This window comes from Lagenorhynchus albirostris, chromosome X (assembly GCF_949774975.1).
Source record: "Lagenorhynchus albirostris chromosome X, mLagAlb1.1, whole genome shotgun sequence".
NCBI classification, from domain to species: domain Eukaryota; kingdom Metazoa; phylum Chordata; class Mammalia; order Artiodactyla; family Delphinidae; genus Lagenorhynchus; species Lagenorhynchus albirostris.
Window position 1 is genome coordinate 111,043,936 of NC_083116.1, and position 24,790 is coordinate 111,068,725.

General features: G+C 53.5%; 2 protein-coding genes and 1 long non-coding RNA gene across 5 annotated transcripts in view; 2 read left to right on the forward strand and 1 right to left on the reverse strand.

Annotated features, from left to right (window-relative positions):
• Nucleotides 1-2,551: 2,551 nt before the first annotated feature.
• ARX (aristaless related homeobox) lies at nt 2,552-14,841 on the forward strand. Its single transcript, XM_060138223.1, has 5 exons — nt 2,552-2,961; nt 4,666-5,542; nt 8,198-8,243; nt 11,080-11,408; nt 13,627-14,841. The coding sequence occupies exons 1-5, from the start codon at nt 2,766-2,768 to the stop codon at nt 13,865-13,867; spliced, it is 1,689 nt and encodes a 562-aa protein (XP_059994206.1). The 5' UTR covers nt 2,552-2,765; the 3' UTR covers nt 13,868-14,841.
• A 290-nt stretch (nt 14,842-15,131) lies between these two features.
• Nucleotides 15,132-24,790, forward strand: part of LOC132513445 (uncharacterized) — a 135,659-nt gene continuing 126,000 nt past the window's right edge. The window contains exon 1 of the long non-coding RNA XR_009538478.1: nt 15,132-15,263. This is a non-coding gene — a long non-coding RNA (uncharacterized LOC132513445). The remainder of the gene's footprint in view (nt 15,264-24,790) is intronic.
• Nucleotides 21,370-24,790, reverse strand: part of POLA1 (DNA polymerase alpha 1, catalytic subunit) — a 303,249-nt gene continuing 299,828 nt past the window's right edge. For all 3 annotated transcript variants that reach the window (XM_060137819.1, XM_060137817.1, XM_060137815.1), the window contains one exon: nt 21,370-22,581. In XM_060137819.1, the coding sequence (XP_059993802.1) occupies nt 22,436-22,581 (146 nt within the window). In that variant the 3' untranslated portion in view covers nt 21,370-22,435. The remainder of the gene's footprint in view (nt 22,582-24,790) is intronic.

The window sequence follows — 24,790 nt, forward strand, 5'->3', positions numbered from 1 at the left end:
CTTCAGGGCTGCTGGGTGTAAATGGAGCTGGGTCGAGCCCTTCTCCCCGAAGTGAATGCATGTGCCTTCCCAATAGCGTCCTCACTTGGGAAGATTGATTAGAAAATACCAAAAATAAACAAGATAAAATAACAAAGCTAGTGTTTTCACCAGGTTTCCCAAAGAAAGACATTCTATTCCATTAATAGAATTAGATTTAATTCCAGGGGTCATTAAGTCAGAATCAGAAATTCTATGTTAACCTCCCCTTTGGCAGTGGATGATTAAAATTAGAATACACCCCAGCAGAAAGTCCGACTTCTTTTTTAAAAAAAGGAGAACAGCTGCAGAAGGGGGAGGAGGGGGACGGAAGCTAAGAAATCTTCCACCGAGAGACTTGAAACCCCGTTAAGGCTCTCAGAAATGATTTGTGCGTTTGTGTCTCTTTTTCTTTCACATGATCTTCTTTGGACTAATTTTCAGCCCACTCCCTGCGTGTGCGGGAGTGTGACTCTGAAGTCACGGAGCCACCTGCAGCCGGGTCTTGTGGATTTCCGACGCGGGGCCCGCTGAGGAGGGAAAAGTGCCCCTGTGTCTCCTAGTGACCAGCCGCAAGGACGCCCGTGAGGCTTCGCGGCTGGAGGCTCGCTCGGAGGAGACCGACGGGGCTGTCCGCCTCTCGGCTGCGGCTGCGTCGAGACCCGCAAGCGGAGAGTGGGCTCTCCGGGCCAGGGAGGGAAAGAGGACGGAATCAGCGCGCAGAATGTTAGCTTAAAGCTGAACAGGACAGTATACTAACACAGAACTATGGGTGAGGATGGAGAAGGAAGAATGCAGGAAAGATAGGAGAAGATCCCAGGGGCCTTGGAACAGCAGAGTGCTTAAAAGAAAATCAATGTCAGAGAGAGCTCGGGTTCTCCTTCGCCCCCACTCCCATCATCCAAGTGTAGGAAAAACTGGTGAGACTCAGACTAAAAGCCAGAGACAGGCAGACAGACAGACAGACAGACAGACAGACACACACACACACACACACACACACACAGAGCGCTCCTTGTCCTCTAGCCTTTAATAGTAGTAGTATCCGCATTAGTATTAACATTATTAACGTGCCTGTTCCTAACCCTTCATCCCCTCCAGTTGTGTCTTGAATGCTCCTGCCAAGCCAGCCCGATCTGTCTGCCACCCACCCACCAACATCCAAGAGTTAGGCAGATGTTTATGGCCGGAAAAAAAATCCCAGTTATGCCTCCTTGTATTTTTAAATACTGACTGTAAGTGATTCAAGTATAATCCTTTGTAAAACGCTTTTCTCTTTGACACATTGAAGGGGTTGAGAGAGGAAAACCCGGCGTGGATTCCCCCTCCCCGGCCCCTCTCCCACCCACCACGCTCGCCCCCACCCTGACAGCGTCGGGGCCCCTGGCTGTCCCTTGGGCCCTGCACCCAGGAAAGGAGGGCGTCCGTTCTAGCCCCTCGCCTGGGCTCGGCCCAACTTCAGTCGGAGCTGAGTCTCGGTTCTCAGCGCTGGACATGCAGGGAGCTGTTTGGGAAGAAACGCGCTCTCCCTCAGGCTCGCTCTCTCGCCTTTGCCAGGGGGAGTTCAGAATTTTAGGCGTTGAGATTTGGTTGAAGCCGAACCTGGGTCCCTCCCACCCTGGAGCGCTCAGGGCACCCGGCAGGTTCCGCTCCCTGCGCGTGATCTGACAGTGTCCAGCCTCGGGGTGACGGCCTAACTGAGGCTAACTTGTGGGGAGGAGAGGGTAGCGCGTCCGGGGAGAAGGGGGAGACTCCAGGACTTGTCCCCAGCTGCCCGTCCTCGCAGCCGACACTCGCCTGTCCCTTTCTGCCCTGTAGGTGCTCTAGGGAAGGCCGCGCGCCTTTGGCAGAGCTCTGTCTTTAAGGGGACTTTTTCCAGAGTTGAAGACGGAGATGAGAGCCGTTGAGGGACGCTACCAGCAAGAGCGCAACCGCCGGGCTCAAGGTGAAGACTAACAGCTCAAGGCGTTGGGCCGCAAGAAAAAACTGAACGCCCCAACTGCAGATGTTTGCTTGCGTCCGTCACCCCGGCACCTCGGAGGCCCGTCCAGCCTAAAGAGGACGGCGGCTGAGGGCCACTGAGGTCAAGGCGCTGTCCTGGGAGCGCAACACTGGCTTTGAAAAGGGCCAAGTCGTTCTGAACGCGAGCCGAGCCTCAAGGACTTGTCTCCGAGGGAGTGAGGTCCTCGGGTTGGTGGAAGGGGCGCACGTCGCCCGAGTGGCACCCACAGGCCTGACATCCGAATAAGCTAGAGCTTCGGGCTAGCCCTAAAGGGTTAAAGGAGGCGCTCCAGGAAGTTGTTAGTTAGAAAGTTGTTAGTTAAAAACAAAATATAAAAATAAAATTGGCTCGGGTGCGTGCCTGCTGTCCCACCTCCACCGCCGGCCTTCCCGGAATCCAGTCCGGGTTTTGCGCGGAGCCCACAGCCCGGCGCAGGCCTCTGGCGAGAGCCAATCAGAGGGCGCCTCTCAGCACGTGGAGAAGAGAGACTCCAGAGCTCCGCGCCCGCAGCTCACTACACTTGTTACAGCTTGTCCTGAGCGCGGAGAGGGCGAGCTCCGGCCACCGGCAGGGCGGGAGCCAGCAGCCAGCGACCGAGCGAGGCAGAGAGGCACAGAGATCGCAACAGTATCCATTATAACCAGCCATCTAACCCCACCCCCCCAACACACACCCATCCATCCCACCAGCCCCGAGAGGCAGCCAGCGGCCCGCTTCTCTGCGCCCAAGGAAAAAAACCCCAGCCATGAGCAATCAGTACCAGGAGGAGGGCTGCTCCGAGAGGCCCGAGTGCAAAAGTAAATCTCCAACTTTGCTCTCCTCTTACTGCATCGACAGCATCCTGGGCCGGAGGAGCCCGTGCAAAATGCGGCTGCTGGGAGCCGCGCAGAGCTTGCCTGCCCCGCTGGCCAGCCGCACCGACCAGGAAAAGGCCGTTCAAGGTAAGGCTGTGCTTGCCGGGCACCTGAAAAGGGTGCTGGGCGCTGGTTTGGATGTGTGATGTTCCGGGGCCAGGGGCCTGCGGTTGTCCAACTGGAGACGGAGGAAAGAAAGGGAACAACTCTGAGGCCTGGTGCCTCAAAGAGCGGTAAACATCTCGCCAGGGGATGTCTCTCCCTCCCCCTCTGCTTCCAGAGAAAGCAGAGACCGAGCTTCGCTTCAAGGGCCCTTAGGTTCTCGGTATCCGTCCTTAGATCGTTCAAATGCCCCCTTTGGTGGCCTTGGGGGTGCTCTGAAGAGGGGCCACAGGCCAGAAACAGCAGGTGCCGGGTGGACTCTTGTAACAGCAACTTGGTGAAGACAAGAACCCCAAAAGCTGTGAATGGGGACCCCAGGCCGAATGAGCCTTGGCCTTTCTTCTTTGGAAGATTTCTTTATATGTGGTGTTGTGCTTTCTTCTTCTTTTTAAAATTGTAGATTACTTGTGACCTTTTAAACCCAAGCTTTGCAGAAAACGTCTCCCTGGGATTCCCCAAATGCTCCTTATTGTATTTGAAGTGTATGAAATGTACGGCTTCTGGGTGTTGTTTTCTCTGCTATGTTATTTTTTTTAAACAGTTGAGATGTTTAAAAGCTCTTATTTTTTTCTAAAATTAAAAATTTCAGAACAACTGTCGTTTTGCCCCGAACCTGTTACACTCAAGTTTCGCCTTGAGCTGGCTTGCAGAGGTGTCGCAGGGAAAGAATTGTTGATTTCTTTTAAAATCCGTAAACCAGCGGTCCAGCCGCAGCGCCACTTGGAAGACGGGAGCGGACAGCGGAGAAGGGGGCGTTTAAAACAAAACTGACTTTTTCCTTTTCTTTTTTTAGCCTGCAGTGGCACCTGTGCCAGGCGCTTCCTCGAGGGGAAGGAGCGGCCTGTGCCTATTGCACCCCCTTCGTCCCCCACCCAGGCCTTTCTGAACCCATTTTCTCCAGGACGATTTTTCTGTGCTCGGAGCCGCCAGCCCCTCCCGCTGGGGTCTGTCGGGGCAAGGCCGCACTCAGGGCCACGGGCCGCTCCCCCTTCCCCCGCAGGGGTCGCCCGCCGGGCAGCGGCCCCTCTCGCCAGCCCCGGCCGCGTGGCAGAGCCGAGGGCAGAGGTCGTGCGCAAAGTTTTCAGGGTGGTGGTGATTTTTTTTTAAGTTGCTGAATGTTTTCAGATTGCCCCCTGCCCCGAAATGGGAAGGAAAAAAGTGAGGGAGAGGGCAAGGGGAAAGAAAAAGAAAGGAATAAAGGAGGGAAGGAAGAAGGGGGGGCGCACAAATAAGAGAAAGGAAGGAGAGGGAGAGGGGAAAGAATGATGAGGAGACGGGATGAGAGAGAAAGAAAAGGAGAATGTAAAATGAAAGGAAGGGCCAGAGAAAGACGTAAAGGAAGGAAGAAAATAAAAGGAAGAATGGGAGAGGGAAAGGAAAGGAGGGACGGAGGAGGAGAGAAGGAAAAAAGAAGGAAACAAGAGAAAGGGCAAGAGAGAGAAAAATGTAAAGAAAAAGAAACAGCAAGAAAACTGGGGAAGGAGGAGAAGGGCTCGGAATCTGATGGCGCGGGCGGGGGGGCGCGCCAGGGCCTACGCGCGGAGGGAGCGGCGGCGGGCCGGCCCGGGCGGCGACTCTGGAGGGGGCGCCCGGCCGGCCGGCGCGCTGATCGCTCTCCCTTGCCCGCAGGCTCCCCCAAGGGCAGCAGCGCCCCGTTCGAGGCCGAGCTGCACCTGCCGCCCAAGCTGCGGCGCCTGTACGGCCCGGGCGGGGGCCGCCTCCTCCAGGGCGCCGCGGCGGCTGCGGCGGCAGCGGCGGCGGCGGCGGCGGCGGCGGCCACGGCCACGGCCGGTCCGCGGGGGGAGGCCCTTCCGCCGCCGCCGCCGACCGCGCGGCCCGGGGAGCGGCCGGACGGCGCGGGGGCCGCCGTGGCCGCCGCGGCCGCGGCCGCCGCAGCCTGGGACACGCTCAAGATCAGCCAGGCGCCGCAGGTGAGCATCAGCCGCAGCAAGTCGTACCGCGAAAACGGGGCGCCCTTCGTGCCGCCACCGCCCGCGCTGGACGAGCTGGGCGGCCCGGGGGGCGCCGCGCACCCGGACGAGCGCCTCGGCGCGGCCGGTGGCCCCGGCGGCGCCCCGGCGGCGAGTAGCGGCACGGGCGCCGAGGACGAGGAGGAGGAGCTGCTGGAGGATGAAGAGGACGAGGACGAGGAAGAGGAGCTGCTGGAAGACGACGAGGAGGAGCTGCTGGAGGACGACGCCCGCGCGCTGATCAAGGAACCGCGGCGCTGCGCCGTGGCCGCCACCGGAGCGGTGGCCACCGCCGCTGCCGCCGCGGTGGCCGCTGAGGGCGGGGAGCTGTCGCCCAAGGAGGAGCTGCTGCTGCACCCAGAGGACGCTGAGGGCAAGGACGGCGAGGATAGCGTGTGCCTGTCTGCGGGCAGCGACTCAGAGGAGGGGCTGCTGAAGCGCAAACAGCGGCGCTACCGCACCACGTTCACCAGTTACCAGCTGGAGGAACTGGAGCGGGCCTTCCAGAAGACGCACTACCCAGACGTCTTCACCAGGTACGCGCGAGGGGTGGTCGCAGCGGCAGCGGCTGGAGGGAGCGAGTGGGTCCGGGAGAGGGAAGGTGGGCGGGCAGGGGCCCCGGGCTGGGGCAGGGACTCCGCTCCTGGACTCTACCCAGGCGCGCCCTCCCAATGCACCCACCCCGTTGACCAAAAACTACTCCCCCCCTCCCCTCTACTCCGGGCCTTAAGTTTAGACTGGGATGTTTTTTGTTTTTAGTCCTTCCCAAGGTCTCTCCAGTTTAATTTTTTCAAATTACGAGTTTTAGTTTGAGAAAAAGAAACGGCCTTTCCAAAGGCCTCCCGAACACGCCACCTTGGAGACGTGCGCACCCTTGCGCACACACTCAGGGCCCCGGGCGCTACGGTCCGGAGTCCGGGTCAGGTCCCAGGCGAGGCGCAGGAAGCGCTGCTGGCCCTCGCCGCCAGAGCTAAACAGGGGCTATTTTGGGCCGCCGTGTGGTGCGATCGCCATCCCTGCCTGATGCCCCGGGCGCCTGCTGGGTATCAGTTAACGCAGTTCGCAGTAAAGCTGCCCGTGCCTGCGGAGAAGGCCGTTAAAAAGATCCGAGTTCTGTCATTTGAGGACTCCTGAAATAACCGAAGGAAGTAAAAACGGGGCAGTGTTTGGTATCTGTACAACTGTGGAGGCACCGGCCATAATCTTACCTTCTCATCGCTGCCCTCTCTCCCTCCACACACATTAAGCCCAGTGTTGGTTTAATGTACGCGGGTTCACAGGGGCTGGCATTGATTGCTGGAAGTCTGGCAGGCAGTAGACGGAACAGCTGGGGGAACTTTTCTCTTTGGACGGCTGTCCAACCCGGGTTTTTCTCCTAGTTACGCTCCACTTCCCACTCGCCCGGGTTTTTTTTGGGGAAAGATGTACCTGTGAGATGACTGGGCCTCTGAAGGCCAGCTTATTAATCCTACCTGGGGCGCCGGCCTGGCTGGGGGCCTTCCTCTCCCACCCCAAGGCTTAGGTCTGGCTCGGCGAGGAACCACGGTTAGGGCAAACTTTCCCCAGCGGGGAGGGAGAAAGAGATGGGTGCTTGCCTAGCGTTGGGCTTGTCAAAGCTCGAGCAGCACCTTCGCATGAGGCGTGTGCGGCTTTTCAACGTGCATTTTAGTAGCAGCGGAAAGCTGTCCGCCCCTTTGAACCGGAGGAGAAATCGCTCAGTGTTCAGGAGGCCCGAGCCAACTCGCAAGTGTAGTTGGTCTAGCCATTAATTGCCAAACTGTCTCCTAATCAGAAACGGAAAAGAGTAGATTTGATGCGGGGCAAAGGCACTGAACTTGATCATCCCCTGAGCTAAACTTGGTCCTCCCCTCTTTCATCCAGTCCCTTCGTAATTACCTTTAGAAAAGAAAATAAATTTTAAAACAATTGTGTCTATCAAATAGCTAACCGGCCGACCTGCTTTTCTGCATTTATCACACGTGTAATTCAAAAGAAGAATATGATGTGGTGTCGCTTGGCACCCAGGTCTGCCCTTCTTTAGCTTCTCCAGGGGAACCAAAGTACATGAAGAGGGGCAGCTCCTTTTCGCCACCCCGTGCTCACCTCTTTCCGACCCAGGGGGTTAGTTAGAGCCCCTTGGTTCCCGCCCGGATCCAGCCGGGAGTGTGGTTTTGGGGTTTTAGATTTGCTGATGCTCACTGTAGCAGAAGGCAGAGGGAAGCTCTCCAGTGAACCGGTTTTCTCCCAATCCTGAAGTTTCAGGTGTGGGCCAGGGGCACTGCCAGCAGTGCAGACCCAGGTCCGAGGCTGGGGCGGCCCCCGCTCTTTCATATTAGCAAGCGGAGGGCCAATTATTCTCTGCGCGCTCGTATTTTCGGTAAACAGGTCGTAAGCCATTCTACAGCATCTTAATGGTTTCCTATTTGCCTTAATTGTCGCAGTAATAACTGCAATGACGGGGTAGGGTTTCAGTTAAATTGACTTCCCCTGAGATGGGCAGGGTTTGTAGTGGGCACTGGAGTCAGGAGGTGCGCAGAATTTTGTTTAATCGAAAAATTACCCCACTGAACTCTTAACAAGCTTAACATATCTCCAGAGGGTAATGGGGAGTATGACCTAAAGGGGTGAGGGAGGGAGGATGGCGGCGGAGAGAGAGAGATGGAAGGAAAGGCGGAGAGCTGGAGAGAGAGAGAGAGAGAGAGAGAGAGAGAGAGAGAGAGAGAGAGAGAGAGAGAGAGAGGGAGGAGAGGGGAGAGAACATTTTTTAAAGAAGGCAGAAAGAAACCAAGAGGGCGAAAGAAATGTTTTTAGTTGGGTGCTGAGTTCTCCCATTTACTATTAGGACAAAAGAGGCTATAATCACTGTGTGTGTGTGTGTGTGTGTGTGTGTGTGTCTTGTCTAACTCTGGCTTAGAAGTGAGAGAGAATCCGAGACTTAGAGACTCAAGAAGTCACCCCGTCACTCTTGAATATAATATGATACAGTATAATAGATAACATCCTATATCTGGGAGTGTGTTGCGTTTTTATGTCTTCAGTCAAATAGAAGGCACTCCAATGTTGAAGGGATGGCGATGCCTAGGTGTGTGGGGTGAGACCCTAATGGAGGAGGCTGCCAGCGAGGGAAAGGGGGCTGACGGGGGTTGCTGGAGCCTGCAGTGACCTCCTGCCTGTGTGTTGCTTTCTTATAGGGAGGAACTGGCCATGAGGCTGGACTTGACTGAGGCCCGGGTCCAGGTGAGCTGCACTGCAGAGAGGGAGGAAGGGAGGGGCAGCGGGCTGGGGGGAGAGTGGAAGAGAGATGGGTTGATGGATTGGAGAGTTGTTGAGAGAACCCCTTCATAAAATGAAGAAAAGCAGAATCAGAAAGATAAACCCAGACACTCACACACAAAACTATATTAAAATGTGAACACCTGGGAGGTTGAAGGGGAAGATTTCGAGGTTTGGGAGCCTTGTGGAAGGAGTCCAGGATCAGAAGAGGGGTTTCAGGGTCCCTGAGACTGCAGTTCAGAAGCCCCCTGGTCCACAGCCCCTGTAGGAAACAATCTGCGAACTGAACTGACTTCTCCTGATTGAAATAATGGGATGGAGCATGGATTTGGTTGTTAGACAAATCCGCTCAGCTCCAAGCAGGTATTTGGCTGCGATTAAGTCTCCAATCGGGCTTCATAAAAGCCCACTTAGTGCTAGAACAAACAGGGCCATTTGAAGGCAAAATGCTGTTTGATTTCCCCTCTGCCCGCACAAGGAGCCGGCTAATGCTATTTGATTTCCCATTTTTTATAGCAATGAGCCCACATTGATCTAATAGGGAGTGAGTGCAATGCTATTAAAGGTGTTTGCAGCCCCATACCAGAGTGCATTTCCGAACCCAGGCCTCATAACCAAAGAGACGATCAACACTGGGCAGCCCCGACGGCCAACAGAAAACAGATGTCCCTGGGTTAGGAGCTGAGTGAATCACTTTACAGTCAAAATCAGGTGCTGATAAAGCACAATAAATTCCATATGGCTCATTTAATACACAACAGCTTCTTGCATTAGAGGGCTAATGATGAGGCCTGTCCCCTCCTTTCTGTTGACACATTTCTCCATTGTCAAACAGAGATGTGACAGCAACTCCGCATTTTCAGCTCAGGGGAACGAGTCGTGGGAAAGTTAAATAACTTTTAAAAAGAAAGAGAGCGCCCCCCTCCCCTTCTCCTCTCTCCCTATTCACGGGAGAAGATGTAATTAAGTGAATATGAATTATTAGAGTCCTTTCGTTTACCTTTGGGGGGCCTCAGAGGTATTAATTCAATAATGAGGAATTGCAGGGGGACATCTTGATAATTGCAGTCGAGCCGGGAGAGCGGATCCATCTGTAGAAGGTTTCCACTTTCTTTGAGGGCATTCTGCCTCCACTGTTCCCCCCACCCCCCCACCCTTACTCCTTTCACTGCCCTCGAGAAGGGGTGGATATTGTCTAGACAGATTTGGATACACAAAAGCTGCCCACCCAGCCCGGTCCCATCTAGTCTTCCTTTTTCAAGTCTCTGAATTTCCACACTGGAGTGTTTCTGTGATTCTCAAATAGATTATTTGAGGGCTGTGAAATGTTACGGATGGGCCCCCTTTGGGCAGAATTTTAAGTAATCAGCCGACTTGGATTCTTGATTTTTCTTGCCCTAGGTGGCTGTCTAGAAGTCAAACGAAGCCTAGATACTAGTGCTAGTAACGACAGCCCCCACTGTGTATATCTGAAAGGCATAGATGTCTTAAAAAATTTTTAAACATTTTCCTCTGGGATCATTTACATTATATTTTAATATAACTCCGTATAGCCCTGGAGTTCATTCTTAATTTTTAGACTTGTGTGCAGGCATAAACCCAGTCCTAAAAATATTAATGCCTTCAGGGGAGAAGGAGCATATCTTCTCAGCTGTGGGTGTGATGAGCAGGTCACATAAAAATAATCTCATGCTCCTAGGAGTTATTTTTAGACTGTGGTAGCTGCCATGTTTCAGGTAAAGGTCTCTACGAAAACTGCTTTCTATTAACAATTAGCAAGATACCTTGTGCTGAAAACCTCCCCCAAGCCTAGAACTATCTTATTTAAATAACCTATTTAAACCACATCCCCAGAAGAAATAAAGGACCCGTTCGCTAGCTCTGAATATGTGCACAGTCTACAGGTATCCTACACTCTGGTTTCTGTGTCCAGGTATTGCTGAATACCTGGTCCCCGCAGTCAGTGCCTTACTCGGCAGAACCCGGCCCTGCATAGAGCCCCTGCAGATAGCAGGCTGTGTACCCCACACTTCATTTCAGGGAGAACTGGGCCCCTAAACTGTATGCCTGTTTGCTAATTACCGTGGCCATTTCTTCCCTCGCTCCCGGTTCTCCCCAAGCCCGAGAACCCAGTGTAGTGCTCATAGGCGTTCAGTAAATATTTCTGGAAAGATCAAGTGAACCGCCTCCCCGATTCCCTTTTCAGTGCAGAGCAAGAATTTTGCCACCTCTTGGGTACACGTGAAATGGGCAAAAATAGCTGATTTGAGGCAGAAAGCTGATGAGCACTCTTCCCTTGGTGGCTGCCTGGTCCCAAGAGTCACCACTGAATGCCAACTTCTGCATGCCTTATTCTGCTCGTTCCTCATCACAGCCTTATGAGGAAACTTTTATTACCCCCATTTTACAGATTAGAAAAGTGAGGTTCAGAGAGGTTTAAGTGACCTGTTTAAAGACACACAGCAAGCAAAAGGCAGCGCAGACATTTAAACCTTGGTTTCCTCACTCCTGAACACACGAAACTACTTTCCTTAAAAACTGGAAAGGAACTAGGCTGGTTGAAATATCCACTGGAGAGGGTTCACTTGCCCAGTGTTTCCTGCTCGCTTTAAGTTGGGCCCTCTTTCACTGCCCCTTTGGCCCCAGACGTGTCCTTGAACAACCTGAGGCCAGAGAGGGGTGAGGTGGGCGCAGGCCGCAGGGGAAAAGAGGCAGGGCCCGCGGCGCGCGGGGCAGAGGCGGGGGCGGGGTGGGGGGTGGGCCGGAGCCTCGCCGACCCCGGCCTCTTTCCGCTTTGCAGGTCTGGTTCCAGAACCGTCGGGCGAAGTGGCGCAAGCGGGAGAAGGCGGGCGCACAGACCCATCCTCCGGGTCTGCCCTTCCCCGGGCCGCTCTCCGCTACCCACCCGCTCAGCCCCTACCTGGACGCCAGCCCCTTCCCCCCGCACCACCCTGCGCTCGACTCGGCCTGGACGGCCGCCGCCGCCGCCGCTGCCGCTGCCTTCCCGAGCCTACCTCCGCCTCCGGGCTCGGCCAGCCTGCCGCCCAGCGGGGCGCCGCTGGGCCTGAGCACTTTCCTAGGAGCCGCCGTGTTCCGGCACCCGGCCTTTATCAGCCCTGCGTTCGGCAGGTAATACGCGGCTTCGGGGAGTCTGTCTCTCTCATACACGCACAGAGGCCTGGGTCCAGGGAGGAGGCTGGAGACGGGTAGGGACTACACACATCTTTTCTCTTTGGCTTAACCTCAGTGACTTAGCCAAAGAAAATAATCTCTAATTTTGCCTTAAACAATGTGGATCTTGAAGGGAATGACTTGGGACTGAGCGGCAAAGGGAAAGGCAGTGACGATAATAGCAACCGTGGAAACTGGGAGTGTTCAATGAAAGCTGCACCAGTACAATTTGAAGGCAGCAACAGCCCAGGCCGTAGGTGATATGTGTGTAAACGGGTACAGGTGTAGGCCACAGAGCCAGAATGACTTTTCAAGTTTTGCAAAAATCCTTCCTCATGCCCCAGAGCCTGGCAACCAGAGGAACACAGCCCTGGCCCCCACAGGAGCCCTGGAGCCACGGGCCCTCTGGGTGCAAAGGATTCTTTCTTCTTCCCCAGACTCTATCTTCCTTGTCATTCAAGTGACCCACTGCCAACCATACCCCCGACCCCCATATATACAAACCCCGGCCCCCCCAAAGCGGCACAAGACAACGAAAGAAAAGAAACAGTTCATCATATGTTATAACTCCCTTTCTTTAAATGAACATCGAACGATGAAATTAAAAGTCTGTACAATCACACAGACAAAGAAACAAAGGAGAGATGTATTAAGTTGGAAAGTGCAGTGAAAATAAAACTGAATGCAGCTTCAATGATCTCTCTTTGGGAGAACAAAGAAATAATAGATTCATCCAACTGCATAGCCACTTAACAAAAAAAATCATCTGGAGAAAATGTTCAAAAAAGACTCAGTAAAATTAGTTTCTTGTAACAAACCAATAAAGTAAACAGAAAGTGCGCTGAAGTGTAGTGACTCAGTTTACCTAGTGGAACCAGGGCATGTTACGCCCCCTCCAGGCCACACTTTATTTCTTTCTGGAAAAAATTGTTAAAGTCCTCTGCCCCTCGCTCTCCACCCTCTCCTTTACCCTTCTCACAACAAATGACTTGGAAAAGCTGGCAAACCACGGCTGGAGTACCGGCTGCCAGATTTGGAGAGGCTGGAAGAGGAGTGCGGTGCGGGTGGTAAAAATAACAGAGGTGATAACAGAGGTGGAGGGTGGGCTTGGGAGAAGCAGGAGGCGCTCCTCGAGCCCAGGTGGGCTCATTTCTAATCGTGGAAACCCTGAGTTGGCCTTGCGGGGGCCCGGAGCCAAAGCCCCGGGGGGAAGCGGCGGGGGTAGGGGTGGTGGCATTGAGCGTCAGGGGCGGCTCGGGCCTCAGCTGCAGGTCATAGGTGCAGTGCGAAGAGAGTGGAGGCGCCGTGCGGGGCAGTCCCGGCGCCTCCCGCAGGCGGTGGCGCGGACTGGAGTCCCAGGCTTGGGCTTCGCCGTGCGCCACGCGCGGAGGTCGCGGGTCGGGGCTCTCTGGGACTAAAGGCTGCAGGGGCGCAGGGAAGGCGGTGGGGGAGAGGTGTCGCCGCTCCGGGACGCGGGGCCGCTGGCTGGTTAGAGCTGCCTGGCGAGCGGAAATCTACAGGCGGGCGCCCCCACCCTCGCGGTCGTCGGCCGGGCACTGGCAGCTCAGCCCGGCGCGGGAGGGCGGCCTCAGCGGAGGGAAGGCCGGCATACAAGACCGGTGTTTTCAAGGTAAAAGGAGCCCCGGGCCGAGAAGGCGCCCTATATAGAGAGTACAAAGTGGAGCACAGGTCTTGATCAGTTTTGATCCCACGTTCTCCTTCCTTTCTCCCTTTTTTCCCTTCTCCTTTTCTCTCTTCTTTCTCTTTGTCTCTCTTCTCTCTCCTGGCAAATAGTATTACAGGCAACTGGAGCTCCTGGTCTAAGAATACACCCCCCTTCTTAAGCGAAAGCACAGAATCCGCGCAGTTGGGCCATGGGGTTTTGAGACTCGGGGCTTGCCTCCGCCGCGGCTCTGTCCCCTCTGTCTTTTTTTTCCCCCTCTGTTGGTTCCCTGCTCCAGTAAACGCTCTCAGAGCACCCCAGCCTCCCGACCGCGGGTCCAGCTACTCCCCAGCCCGCGGCCCACCCGGGCCTGCGACTCCCCGCCCCAGCGGCGGCGCCCCTCTGCGCCCTTCTGTGCCCTCTGCTCCCCCGGGGAGAGGCGGCGGGAAAGGCTGCCCGAGGCGCTGCGCGCAGCTCCCGGGGCCGTGACCGCGCTGTTTGGTCTCCCTGCAGGCTCTTTTCCACCATGGCCCCCCTGACCAGCGCGTCGACTGCGGCCGCGCTGCTGAGACAGCCCACGCCGGCCGTGGAGGGCGCGGTGGCGTCGGGCGCTCTGGCTGACCCGGCCACGGCGGCCGCAGACAGACGCGCCTCTAGCATAGCCGCGCTGAGGCTCAAGGCCAAGGAGCACGCCGCGCAGCTCACGCAGCTCAACATCCTGCCGGGCACCAGCACGGGCAAGGAGGTGTGCTAAAGGCTGCCCTCCACCCTCGCGCCCCAGGCGCGATCCGGAAAGGTCACCTCACTCAGCACCACTTAAGACCAAATGGAAACAGAGGACCAGCACACTCCCGAGACGGCACTGAGAGAGCGCAGCCGCCTTCGCAGCAGCCTGGACGCGGGCAAGGCAGCCCTCGGCGCTACCGGACGTGGCACCTCCTCGGCTGGCTGTCCACCCGCCCCTGCCCCTGCCCCTGCCCCTGCCTCTGCCCCTGCGCCTGCTTCTGCCAACCTCGCTCCAACTCGAACGTCCACTCTCTCCCGTTCTTTTACTGAAAATATCCGGGAGGTTTTTCTCCCTAAGACACCTGGTATTGAAGTTAAAAAATTTAAAAGCCCAACCTCTCTTCCTCCTGACACCCTACTTAGCTTTTTTTTTAAATTTTCCTAATAGCATTTTGGCGCTCTAAGTTTATCTCCCCAGCGTGGGCCCCGGCTCCGGGCCGGGGAAGCGAATGCGAATCTGTAAGATAGCTAACAGTGCACTTAACGGAAAGGGGCGTCTTGTTCTTGTTCTCTTCTTTATCATACACCAACCAAGGTTTTTATATCAAACCAAAGGGAAATACTCTGCTAGAATATGGACTGTTGAAGTCACCAAACTGTGATTATTGATTCTGTACATACCATTGTTATTAAAAAAAAAAAGAACAGAGCTTTGTATATTTGAAATGTTATAACGCAATTGCACTCAGCGTGGTATGGTAAAAGTTTGTCCTCTTGTAGATTCTTACTGTGTTGTAGATACGGTAGGGTTCCTAGACAAATATTTATGTACTCAAGCCCTTTATTTAACTTATTAACTGTAGAGGCTTCCGAAACCTTCAAGGTAAAGGCAATCGTACAGTACTTTTGTGTAATGTGTAACTGTTATCACTTTTCCTTGCTATCTAGTGGAGAAGTGTCACGCTCAAAATAATAAAAAATATATATATATGTTTAACAAAAGGAAGTGTGAATACTCTCTACAGGCTCTGAGGGGACAGTAGTAGGGAGCCCCCCAGAGGCCGGGCGTGGGCTCCTGCGCCCCGGCACCTCCGGGGTTTATCTGAACTCGCGTTTTCCTGGCAGAGGCCCCTGGTTTGAATCTGATCCTCAAAGGATCCGTAGGGTTTCCTACGAAGGTTAAGATCGCTGCCGCCGCGGCGCTTTCCACGAGCATCTCGGCTTTCCCGGGTCGTGTCGCAGCGGGAGCTGGGGGGGCCCGGGGCCCAGAGATGGGGTGGGCTTGAGGGAGGGAGGGTGTACCGTAGGCATTGTTGACGGTGAAGACAGAAATTTGAAGCGAGCGGGAGTCTTGGCTCGGAAAACGAAGGAAACTGCTTGTGGAAAGTGCCACGTACAAGGAAGTGCGCAGTCCGAGATGACAGGTAATGGCGAGAGCGAGGAGCCCAGGCGCTGGCTTCCGAGGGGGCGGGCTCCACGGTACACGCGCGGGTAGCAGGGTGTGTGTGTGTGTGTGTGTGTGTGAGAGAGAGAGAGAGAGAGAGAGAGAGAGAGAGAGAGAGAGAGAGAGAGAGAGAGAGAGAGGGAGGGAGAGAGGGAGGGAGGGAGGGAGAGGGAGAGAACGCAGGAACAGTGATGGAAAGGCAGCGAGGGGTATCCAAGTGGCAGATCTTAACTCGACAAATGTCATTACATCACTTATCCAGGCATTGGGAAATGTATATACTTAAAAAAAAATCTAAACAACTCAGGTTTCGCGAGGAGACCCAAACAGATTTGCAGTCTGCACCCTCCTGGGCGCACCCCTCGCCGGCGACGACGGTACCTTCTCCCTCCCCCGGGCCCTGCCTGCGCCCCGCCGGGTGACCGCTCGGTGTAAGCCCGCCCGCGGGGGCCGGGTCTCGCCAACGCTCCCAGGGTGATGGGAAAGGGAAGAGAAGCTTAATTAGTTTCAATTTGCAGTAATTAGCGCGCTGGACCTTTGGGGAGAGGGGCGGGCGTGGGGGGGTGGTGCGGAATGCTGCGGCGTGACGAGCGCGGCTCTCGGAGCCGGTGCCGCCGCCCCGCCAGGCCGCGGGACAGTCGGTCGCGGCGGGGGTCGCAGGCGTGTCTCCGGGCCGGACCCGCCGGGCTCCGCGCGCGCTCCCCGGCCGCGCCCCAGAGAAGGGGGGCGGGTCCTCTCGCGGCCCAGGGCGCAGGCGTGCGCGGCCGAGGGGCAGGTGCGGGGGCGGGCAGAGGTCAGCGGTGACTCGGGGGTGGGCGACGCGCTCTGCAGCTGCCGCGCTCCGGCTCGGGCGTCCTCGGTTCACCCGCCGGGCCGGAAAGCCGCAGCTCCCCGTCCCCCGGACACCTTGGGGAGCATGCTCGCGGGGTTCAGGGCTGAGGGGGCTCCCCGGACCTTGGCCGTCGACCTTGGCATTGAGCCACCCGGCCCCGGCCCTGGGCTTGCGAGGGCGGCGCTCGCAAGCGGGGGCCCGGCCCGGGGCACCGGGAGTAATCGCCAACTACCTTCGCTCAGCCCTTCTGCCGCATGCTCCTTTCTCGGGGTTTGCAGGCCCGGCGGGAACTTTCTAGGACATCCCCCGAGGTCTGAGTGTCTCAAGCCTTCAGACTCCACAGGGTCTCCTGGGGTGAAGGCCGCTTTCCTGGGGTGGGCAGGGCTACTCGGGAGTTTTGGGTGTGGGGGGGACGGGGAAGTGCAGGAGGGGCGTGAGGGAAAGGGCTTTTTTTTGGGTGATCACTATCAATTTTCCGTCGATTTTGGCTTTTTGTTTAGGTAGCGGATTTTTTTCCCCCCTCCAGGCTGCCAGTTGGATGGTATACGAGAAACAGTACCATTCTTCCTGTTAATGAAGTCTTTTTTAAGTCATTTTTTCTCATTTGACCCTTCCATGGAGCAGAAGCAAATTGCGTGAAATTACCTCCAAGGATTACATTTATTACTGGCCAATGAGAACCCCTTGCCTTGTTTTACAAACTCTTAATCCTATGTCATTCTGATGCCGCAAACAAGCCCGGTCCTGGGCCTCCTATTCTTTCAACTTTCCCCAGCTGGAGGGACCTCATTCTGCACTTAATATTCCCCATAAATATCACACGCTAAAGACCCCCTGACTTCCAGCAAGTCCACATTAAACATGTGACATGTCACGCATGACAAACTCTGAGTATCTTTTCAAAGCAGCATTAGAAGCAAAGAAACCAATTTTCTTCTCCTTCCAAACCTCCCCAAGTGCTGAATGATGGGGATTGGAAAGAGCCACTGGAGCGTACTTAGGGGGATTTTATGAGATTTTCCAGAATGATTTAATCTTATTGTGAGCATTATTAATGAATGGCAACCCAATTTGGCCCCAATATCTGGGAACGCGGTCACAATGCTGGGAGCGGCTGAACCCCCCCCCAACCCTAAGCAAACCTCTTCCACCCTAGAGGAGGCCGTGCAGAGCCCAGGGGAGTCCGGGAGAGCCCCTGTGATGGGGGTACTGCTGTTCCCTATCACACCCAGGCCGAAATGCCCCACCACCCGCCTTCCCAGGGCCACCCCTACAGCATTTTGGGTAAGGGGTGAGGGAGCCCGGTCTGGCCTCTGTGGGAAGGATGAGGGGAAAGGCTAAGTTAATTTGCTACATTTTCAGACAGGCTAGCCAGATCCGGAATGAGCCCCAAAAGGCAAGGCAAGAAGGGAGCAGTTGGCAAAGTATTTTCAGAAGGTGCCCCTAAGTGTTCTTCCGTCACCAGCTACCCATGGGCTGGACTGTGGACAGTTAGGGAGGACAGCTTAGGTTTGTGTGAGAAAAATAGAAAGTGGATGAATTAAGGAGAGTGACCGCCAAAAGGAAGGTTTTGGGACTTGAAACTCAGTCTTCAGCTAAAGTCACCACTATTGGTCCTGGCCAGTTTCCCACTTTTTTTTCTCCTACTACCCCCGCCGCCCATTGGGGCAAACACTTATTATTATTGGTTTTGATCTGTAATGCCAAGAGACAAGGCACTTGTACTTCTCTTTTTCATATCATCTTGAGTGCAAAGATCTTACTAGAATGGAAAAGGGGCTGATGTTAGAGGAAAGGAAATTATACGTAAGTTACTTCAACTTGCTTTTAGAGGAAAAAAATGTGTACGTGAGCACGCACGTACGTGTATACACAGAAGTGTGTCTGAATGAAGGGAGTCTTAAATGGGCCCTAAAATGGTATTTTGGAACACCGAGTTCCACGGAGCAATTGCTTATGTATTTAAGTGACAGTGGCAGCCTGGCTGGGGGGCGGGGAGAAGAAAAGCTGTCACCTGACTGGGGCGGGGCGGGGGGGGGGGAGAAGTATTTTTCAAAGGAAAAAGTTGTGTTGTCCCTAGACGTGATTAACAGTCCAGTTTGAAGTATACATTTTTTCCTTTAAAGAAAAGGGAGTGATTACCAGTTGTACATTAAGAAATGTCACTCAGTAATTTTTATTCATTCTCTGGAAATCTTCGTAAAAGTCTGAATCATACTTCTACAAGCAGCAATTTTGTTAATCCAGGGGGTTATTACTCTGGGCCCTTATTAGGTTCTACACCACTGCCAAGCAATCCTATAACCCTCTCAAAAGAAGTTTACCTCCCTGTTATAAAACCAGTAGTGGTATTTATACTGTGCAATAATTAGTGTATTACTTGAATCCACTAACACGTTCATTTTATCTCTGCACAAAACCTCTAGTCTGCTTATAGAAAGCTTGTGCCTCCTTTGGTGCTGGTAAAGTGGTGAAAGAGTGAATTGAAGGCTGGTTGCACTTTCTCCTTTTGCCTCGCCTTAATTCCCATCTCTTTTTGCTCTCATCCAATTAGCACAGTGTATTAAGCGGTTTATCATCTCATAGTCAGCTATTGAGAGAAACAAGGCGAGCACTTTGCAATAGAACCTGCGCTCCTTTGACACCCTCAGGTACTTACATATTCCACTGTGCTATGAATAATAGAGGAAGAATGGAGCGCTAATTCCCTCATCAAAGAATGCCTTGTCTGCTGCTTTGCTCAACAACACCATTCTGATCAAAAGAAAAGCAATAAAGCTTAGCATAACAAAACGAAACCTACTTATTAGCTTAGTGGTTAAATTAATGCAGAGCCGCTGCTATTCAAAACCAAGGTTTGAAAACAGCCTCCAACAACCTGATAATGCTGCCTTCGGGATGAAGGAATTTTAATCTGAAATTTGAGGCTGGCTCAGATGAGTTAATCTATTAAACTGCTATAAGGAAGCTCCACAGCAAACCGTTCAATTAAGAAATATTTAGGTGAGCAGTGAGAGAGAGAGAGAAGGAGAAAGGAAAGGCGAGGCGGGTTAAACTTTGGGATGAGAGATGGGGGAACTGAAATGAGGGTCTGGGGTTTAGTGTGTTTTTCACAAAACCCTGACACAAGATAGGGAAATCTGCTTTTGGAGTTTCTTTATCTTTGCATTACTTGCCAAACTAATTTAAATGCTATGTTCGAAAAGGCGTGTTGAGGTGTGTCTGTATGTGTGTTGTTGGTAAGAGGAGGTATGGGCTGGAGAAGGAAGTGGCTGTGAGGGGCAACGAATTCATCCCCTTTCACCAGCCTGTCCCAAACTCCAGTCTGTCAACTTTGATTAGCCCCACGTCTTGGGCAACAGTCTCGAGACGAACCCCGTCTGTTTCCTAGACAAATTAAAACCTTAACTGAGCAAGCTCTTGGACGATTTTCAACTTGTGGCCTCCCCTGTTCCCCTTTACATGAAGGAGAGTTGAGAGCAGGTTGTGACCCTTGCTAGATAGATGTGCTCCCTGTTGTAGGCAGACCCTAAATTCAACAGGAAACATGCCCCTTTCAGATGGGTTCCTTTAGGGCACTAAAGGAAATTTAGCCTATTTAGTCTGGCCCACAGCATTTAGAATGCCAAGGTTTAGAAATCAAGACACTTCGTGGCATATCTGGATTCCTGGCTTCTCTTGAAAACCAGATCGTATGGCCACCCTGGGCTCTGTCCCTCCCAGAATTGCTGAGTAGCTGCTGCCCCCTTTGGACGGGACATGGCCACTTGGGTTTACCAGGCCCTGCCACTCTCTAGTGCGAACCCAGCCTGTTTCACTTTTATCACCTGAGCTTAACACTCATGCCAGGGAGCCTGTGGAGACATATGGGGAGGCTCCCCCTTGACAAAGAAGTGGGTAGCATCTCTGTACCCATGCGCTGACAACCGATGCAAATCAGGGAGTAGAAACCTTTCTCAGGGAAAAGTGACCATGCCATGTTCCAATCTTCCAACAGAGAGATCCAGTGGAATTCACAGAGTTGCAGTTTCAACTTTCTATAAAATCCTGGAAGCCTCACATGCCTCCTGGAATCCTTAGGTGCCTCTCAGAAAAGCCTCTTAACTAACCTGGAGTTACTGATCTGAATTAAAAAACATCAACCACTGTGTTAACTCTTCGGGAACTGTACTAAGAAATGTCTGACTTTCTATGGACTTTCTACAGAAATGGTTGCTGCCCTCACCGTGATTACAATCTAGATGCAGGGACAAGAAGCAGACCAGTGAGAACCTGTTTCTGTCTCCTGGAGTTTTTTTTTTAGTGATTTGTTTTTGTTTTTGCGGTACGCGGGCCTCTCACTGTTGTGGCCTCTCCCGTTGCGGAGCACAGGCTCTGGACGCGCAAGCTCAGCGGCCATGGCTCACGGGCCCAGCCGCTCCGCGGCATGTGGGATCTTCCCGGACCGGGGCACGAACCCGTGTCCCCTGCATCGGCAGGCGGACTCTCAACCACTGCGCCACCAGGGAAGCCCCTCCTGGAGTTTCTTGATGAGCAAGTTGAAGATAACCCTCTATTTGTATTTACCATAATCACCCCAGGTCCCAGAAATCAAGGAAAACGCGCCTTCTCTTCGGAAAGCAAAGTGGGAGTGTGGGCTCAGGAAGCATACATTAGAGAACCGTCTCTATAACCCTCTACGGTAACAGCAAGGAAAAACCACCTAATCCTTAGCTTCCCAGAGCAGCCTGGGTGCTGCAACTTCTGATAGGTTGCAGAGCCTGCGGTGCCAAGGCATTAATTAATTAACCGACACGGCCATTAACCCAGTGTTTCTACTTAGAACCTGAGTATAGGAGACAGGAGAAATGAGGAGAGGGTGAGGGAAAGAAAAGAGAAGGCAAAGCAAGATACAGGGCAGCGTCACCTCCACTGCTTAACAAGTAAGCCTTTACTAGGGTCCAAGCCGGGTGACCTTTCTCCCAGGAGCCATCAGCCTTGCTTTCCAAAAGGAGACAGCACTGGGCTCTCGGCTTAGCTCTCTTTAGCTGTCCAAGTCAGCAAAGCACATGAGAAGCCATACTTCATCTCTTAAAGGACACAAAGTGCATGGAAATGCCACTCAGAACACTGGAACATACATCACACCGAGGATCTCTGAGTGGAGACCTGAGCGGGCTGAGGTTTGGGAATGGGATGGTCTCCAGTCATCCCTTACTCCTGGCTGCCCTCTCCAGTCCAGTCTTCGCACCTGACAAGGAGTCACTGCAACTGATTTCCCTTTAGAAAGCTTTATTCCGAAGTGAAAGAAAAAGCACAGCATATGTTTCTTTTATGAAAATCCATAGGTAGATATTTTTTAAGAATATAGCATAGTTGTACAAGGGGAAATATGTTTTGTTAGTATAATCTTACCAAGAACGTAAGAAAGGAAAGACTGATACATTGAAATACGTTTGGCTTCTGGCAAAAAGGCACCGTTCTGAAGAAATGAGAAAAATAGCGCCAGGGCCGATTAACCATCTCTCCCCCCAGTTTTTCTGAATATAACACAATGATCCTCACCGCAACCTATACACATTTTTAATGAAATGCTATAGGATGTGAAATTATTTAACATGTGCTTTCCTTTTGTATAAACCTTTACCTAGATTTTCTACTTGAGGAAATAAAAAAGGAAGGTGAGTGTAAAACGGCTGCCCAGTGTGCATGTACGCGTGCATGTTGGGCTTTGGAGAAATTCAATACACAAGTAAGCTCTGTTTAATCTATCTAGTCAGTGCAAGGCTTCTAAATCTCCCCCCTCGGCCACCTATATGACAGAAAGACTGAAAAGGATAGCCACTCCTGGAGCCCGCAGCCCGGGAAGCACTTGGGTTCAGACTGGATTTAACTGGCCCGTGAAAAGGCAAAGTGTCAGCCCTCCGACCAAGCTCCACGAACCCCCCTCTTTCTGGGGGCGCCTCTGCTGAAGGTCCTGGGGCAAAGCTTGGGGCGACTTGCATCCCAGCCACTCTCAATTTCTCTTCCCTCACCGACCCCTCCCCTAGAAATCCAGTCCCCAGTGCGAATGTGACGCAGCCATCTCCAGGTGGTGTTTCGACAGCACGAGGTATACTGTCAGGGGAAGGCGGTTTTGCTGTTCTCTGGTGCTTGGCAGATTAAATATTTTTGCAGTTCCTTCCCCCTTAATAATCCCCCTCCCAAGCAACATCCACACAAACATGATATGTAGTCCCAAAGGAAAAGCGATGCAGGAGAAGCAGCCAGGGCCACGGTGCAGGTGCCGAGGATGCGGGTCTTCCTTCCACCGCCCCCGAGCGTCCACTTCCGGGAACCCCTCAGGACCGCACAGCACAATCGGCAAAGAGTTTGCTGAGATTCACTTCGGAGTAGCCACTTTGGGACAAGAACTGCTCTGCTGTGTTCTTGAGTTTTCTATAGTCCTGAAGAACTTTGGGAGTAAAAAACTGCTTCTTCAACTTATCTAAAAAGAAATAAAAGTAAAAGGATTACAAGTCTCAGAGGCAGCTTCTTTTAAAGAGCATTCAGTATTGCTCAAGTACCAGAAGCAGGGGCTGTGCATTCTGTTCTCACCTCCAGGTCAGATGTCCTCACGGTCCTGTGGCTGGTCTACCCCTGGGGCCAGTCCCATGCCGGGGTGGGGGTGGGGGAAGGACCCCAAGATTCCTCTGTAGAAGCCTTTCTTCTTTCCCCCTGCCCGCCACTTCTCAGTACCTAGCTGACTCAGCGCACCGGGGACAGAGCCACCCTCGACTGACGACTGACGGGAACTGCAGGTGCACGGCCGTGTGCGGCAAGCAAGGTGAACTCCACTCCCAGACACCGGATTCGCGGCACTGTCAAGCACATGCACACAACTGCATGCAAAGTTCGGATGTGGCAGGAACTAGTTTGTCTCAAAAGGAAGGCAGAGCCTCCCAACTCAAACTCCCCAGATCAGCTGGGCCGAGTTAGTTTCTTCTAGTCCCTTCCATCTGCGTCCCTCTATTACACAGAATCTCCTCTGCTCAGAGGCGAGGGGTAGGCTATCTGGAGAGTACCTGCCCATTGGCAAGATTGCTTTTTTCTTCTTTGTCCACACTGTGTGCCCGTGAACTTGAGGGGTGCAGCCGTCCTTCCTCTGCTCCTTCCACCCCATTCATCCCTGGCCTTAGAGAAGGGTACTCTCAGCCGGAGAGAGAGGGTCCTTCCTTTCCCTCCCCAGGGTGTGAGACCTCTACATTTGGTTCTTTGGAAGGAGCACTGGGCAGAGATACCCAGGTCTGGTCTTTTGGGGACGGGGGTGAGCCCTGGGGTTGCCAACCCTGCCCAGAATGGTTAAGATGATGCAGCTTTTGTTCAAAGCTGCTCAGGAACCCTGTGAGGTGTTTGGAGAGGCCCTTCTAAAAAGAATTCCCCATCTGATGGCTGAGGAAACTGGGCGGTTAAGTCACTTGCCCCAGGGCACATAGCTGGAGATCTAGGATGCAGAAACAGCAAACCCAGGTAGCCAAAACCCTGAGCCCACGCTCGGCAAGGCTCACTGTGCCCCGTGCCCCTCACTGTCCCTGCACCCCGTGTCACTGCTCCCAGATAGAGACGGGCAGGCTCCCAGATGCTGGCCTGGGCCAAGGGGGCTGGGGGGAGCGAGGCTGTCCCGCGCCCCGGGATAGGAAAGCATCGGGAAGGAAACACGGAAGGGAATGCATATCAATCACCAAAAGAAAAAACCCCTCGGAAACAACAGAGAAGTCTACAAAGCACCTGGAAAATGAAAACTTGGTCTCCAGGTTTTTGTTCCTTAGCTACACATTCGTGTTTGTTCTCCACAACCTTTTCTAAATTACATCAATTGCCTTTCGAAAAACAACAACAAAAAGTTTTGTAGAGAGGATTTAAATGCCCAAAGCGGGTGGAAAGAGGTGAGAAGAGAGAGAGGGGGCGCATCGTTAAGCGAGGAGAGAGACACTTTGAGTTCTAATTATCGGAGTCTGGGAATACACAACAATGGCCCGAGCAGTGGCTGGGAATACACAACAATGGCCTGAGCAGTGGCGGCCCGAGGCCAGCGCCCCATGCATGTGAATGACACAAATGCATGTGTGACGGGGAGAGACATTTACAGAGCTGTGGTGAGACGGAGCAGGGGAGGAAGAGAGAGGGCACAGCTCCTGATGTGTTTACCTCCTCTGCTGATGGGATATTGACTTTTCCCACCAGGTTGGTTAGAAAGGGGACTATTTACGCTGCTACACAGCGGAGTTAGAATGACAACCAGCGTCACTTGGTGCTCTTCTTCGTGAAAGACAACTGTGACCGCCAGCATATCCCATAGCCGGTCAATACAGCCCAGGCACCATTCCACGCCGGTTAGAGATGCAGAAAAAAGCTCCTACTTGCTTCCCCAATGAGAATTGACTCAATAATGTTTGGAAGGTCTTCTAGGAAACAGAACTGCACGAGCTGTCACAGGCCACATCGGGGGTGGGAGCTGAGGTGGGGAAAGGGCTCACCCCTTCTTCGTGGTTTTTCTCTCCCTGCTTTGGGCACCTGGGCCACCCACGTTAGGCTTCTGTCACTCTGTTTCCCTTAATGCTACACCCACCCGCCACTTTAGAACTCAAGGGAAAATCCCAGGGTTAAATGGTGGAAACCAGTTAATGTAGCTGGTAGAACCTGATTCCTTCACCCTG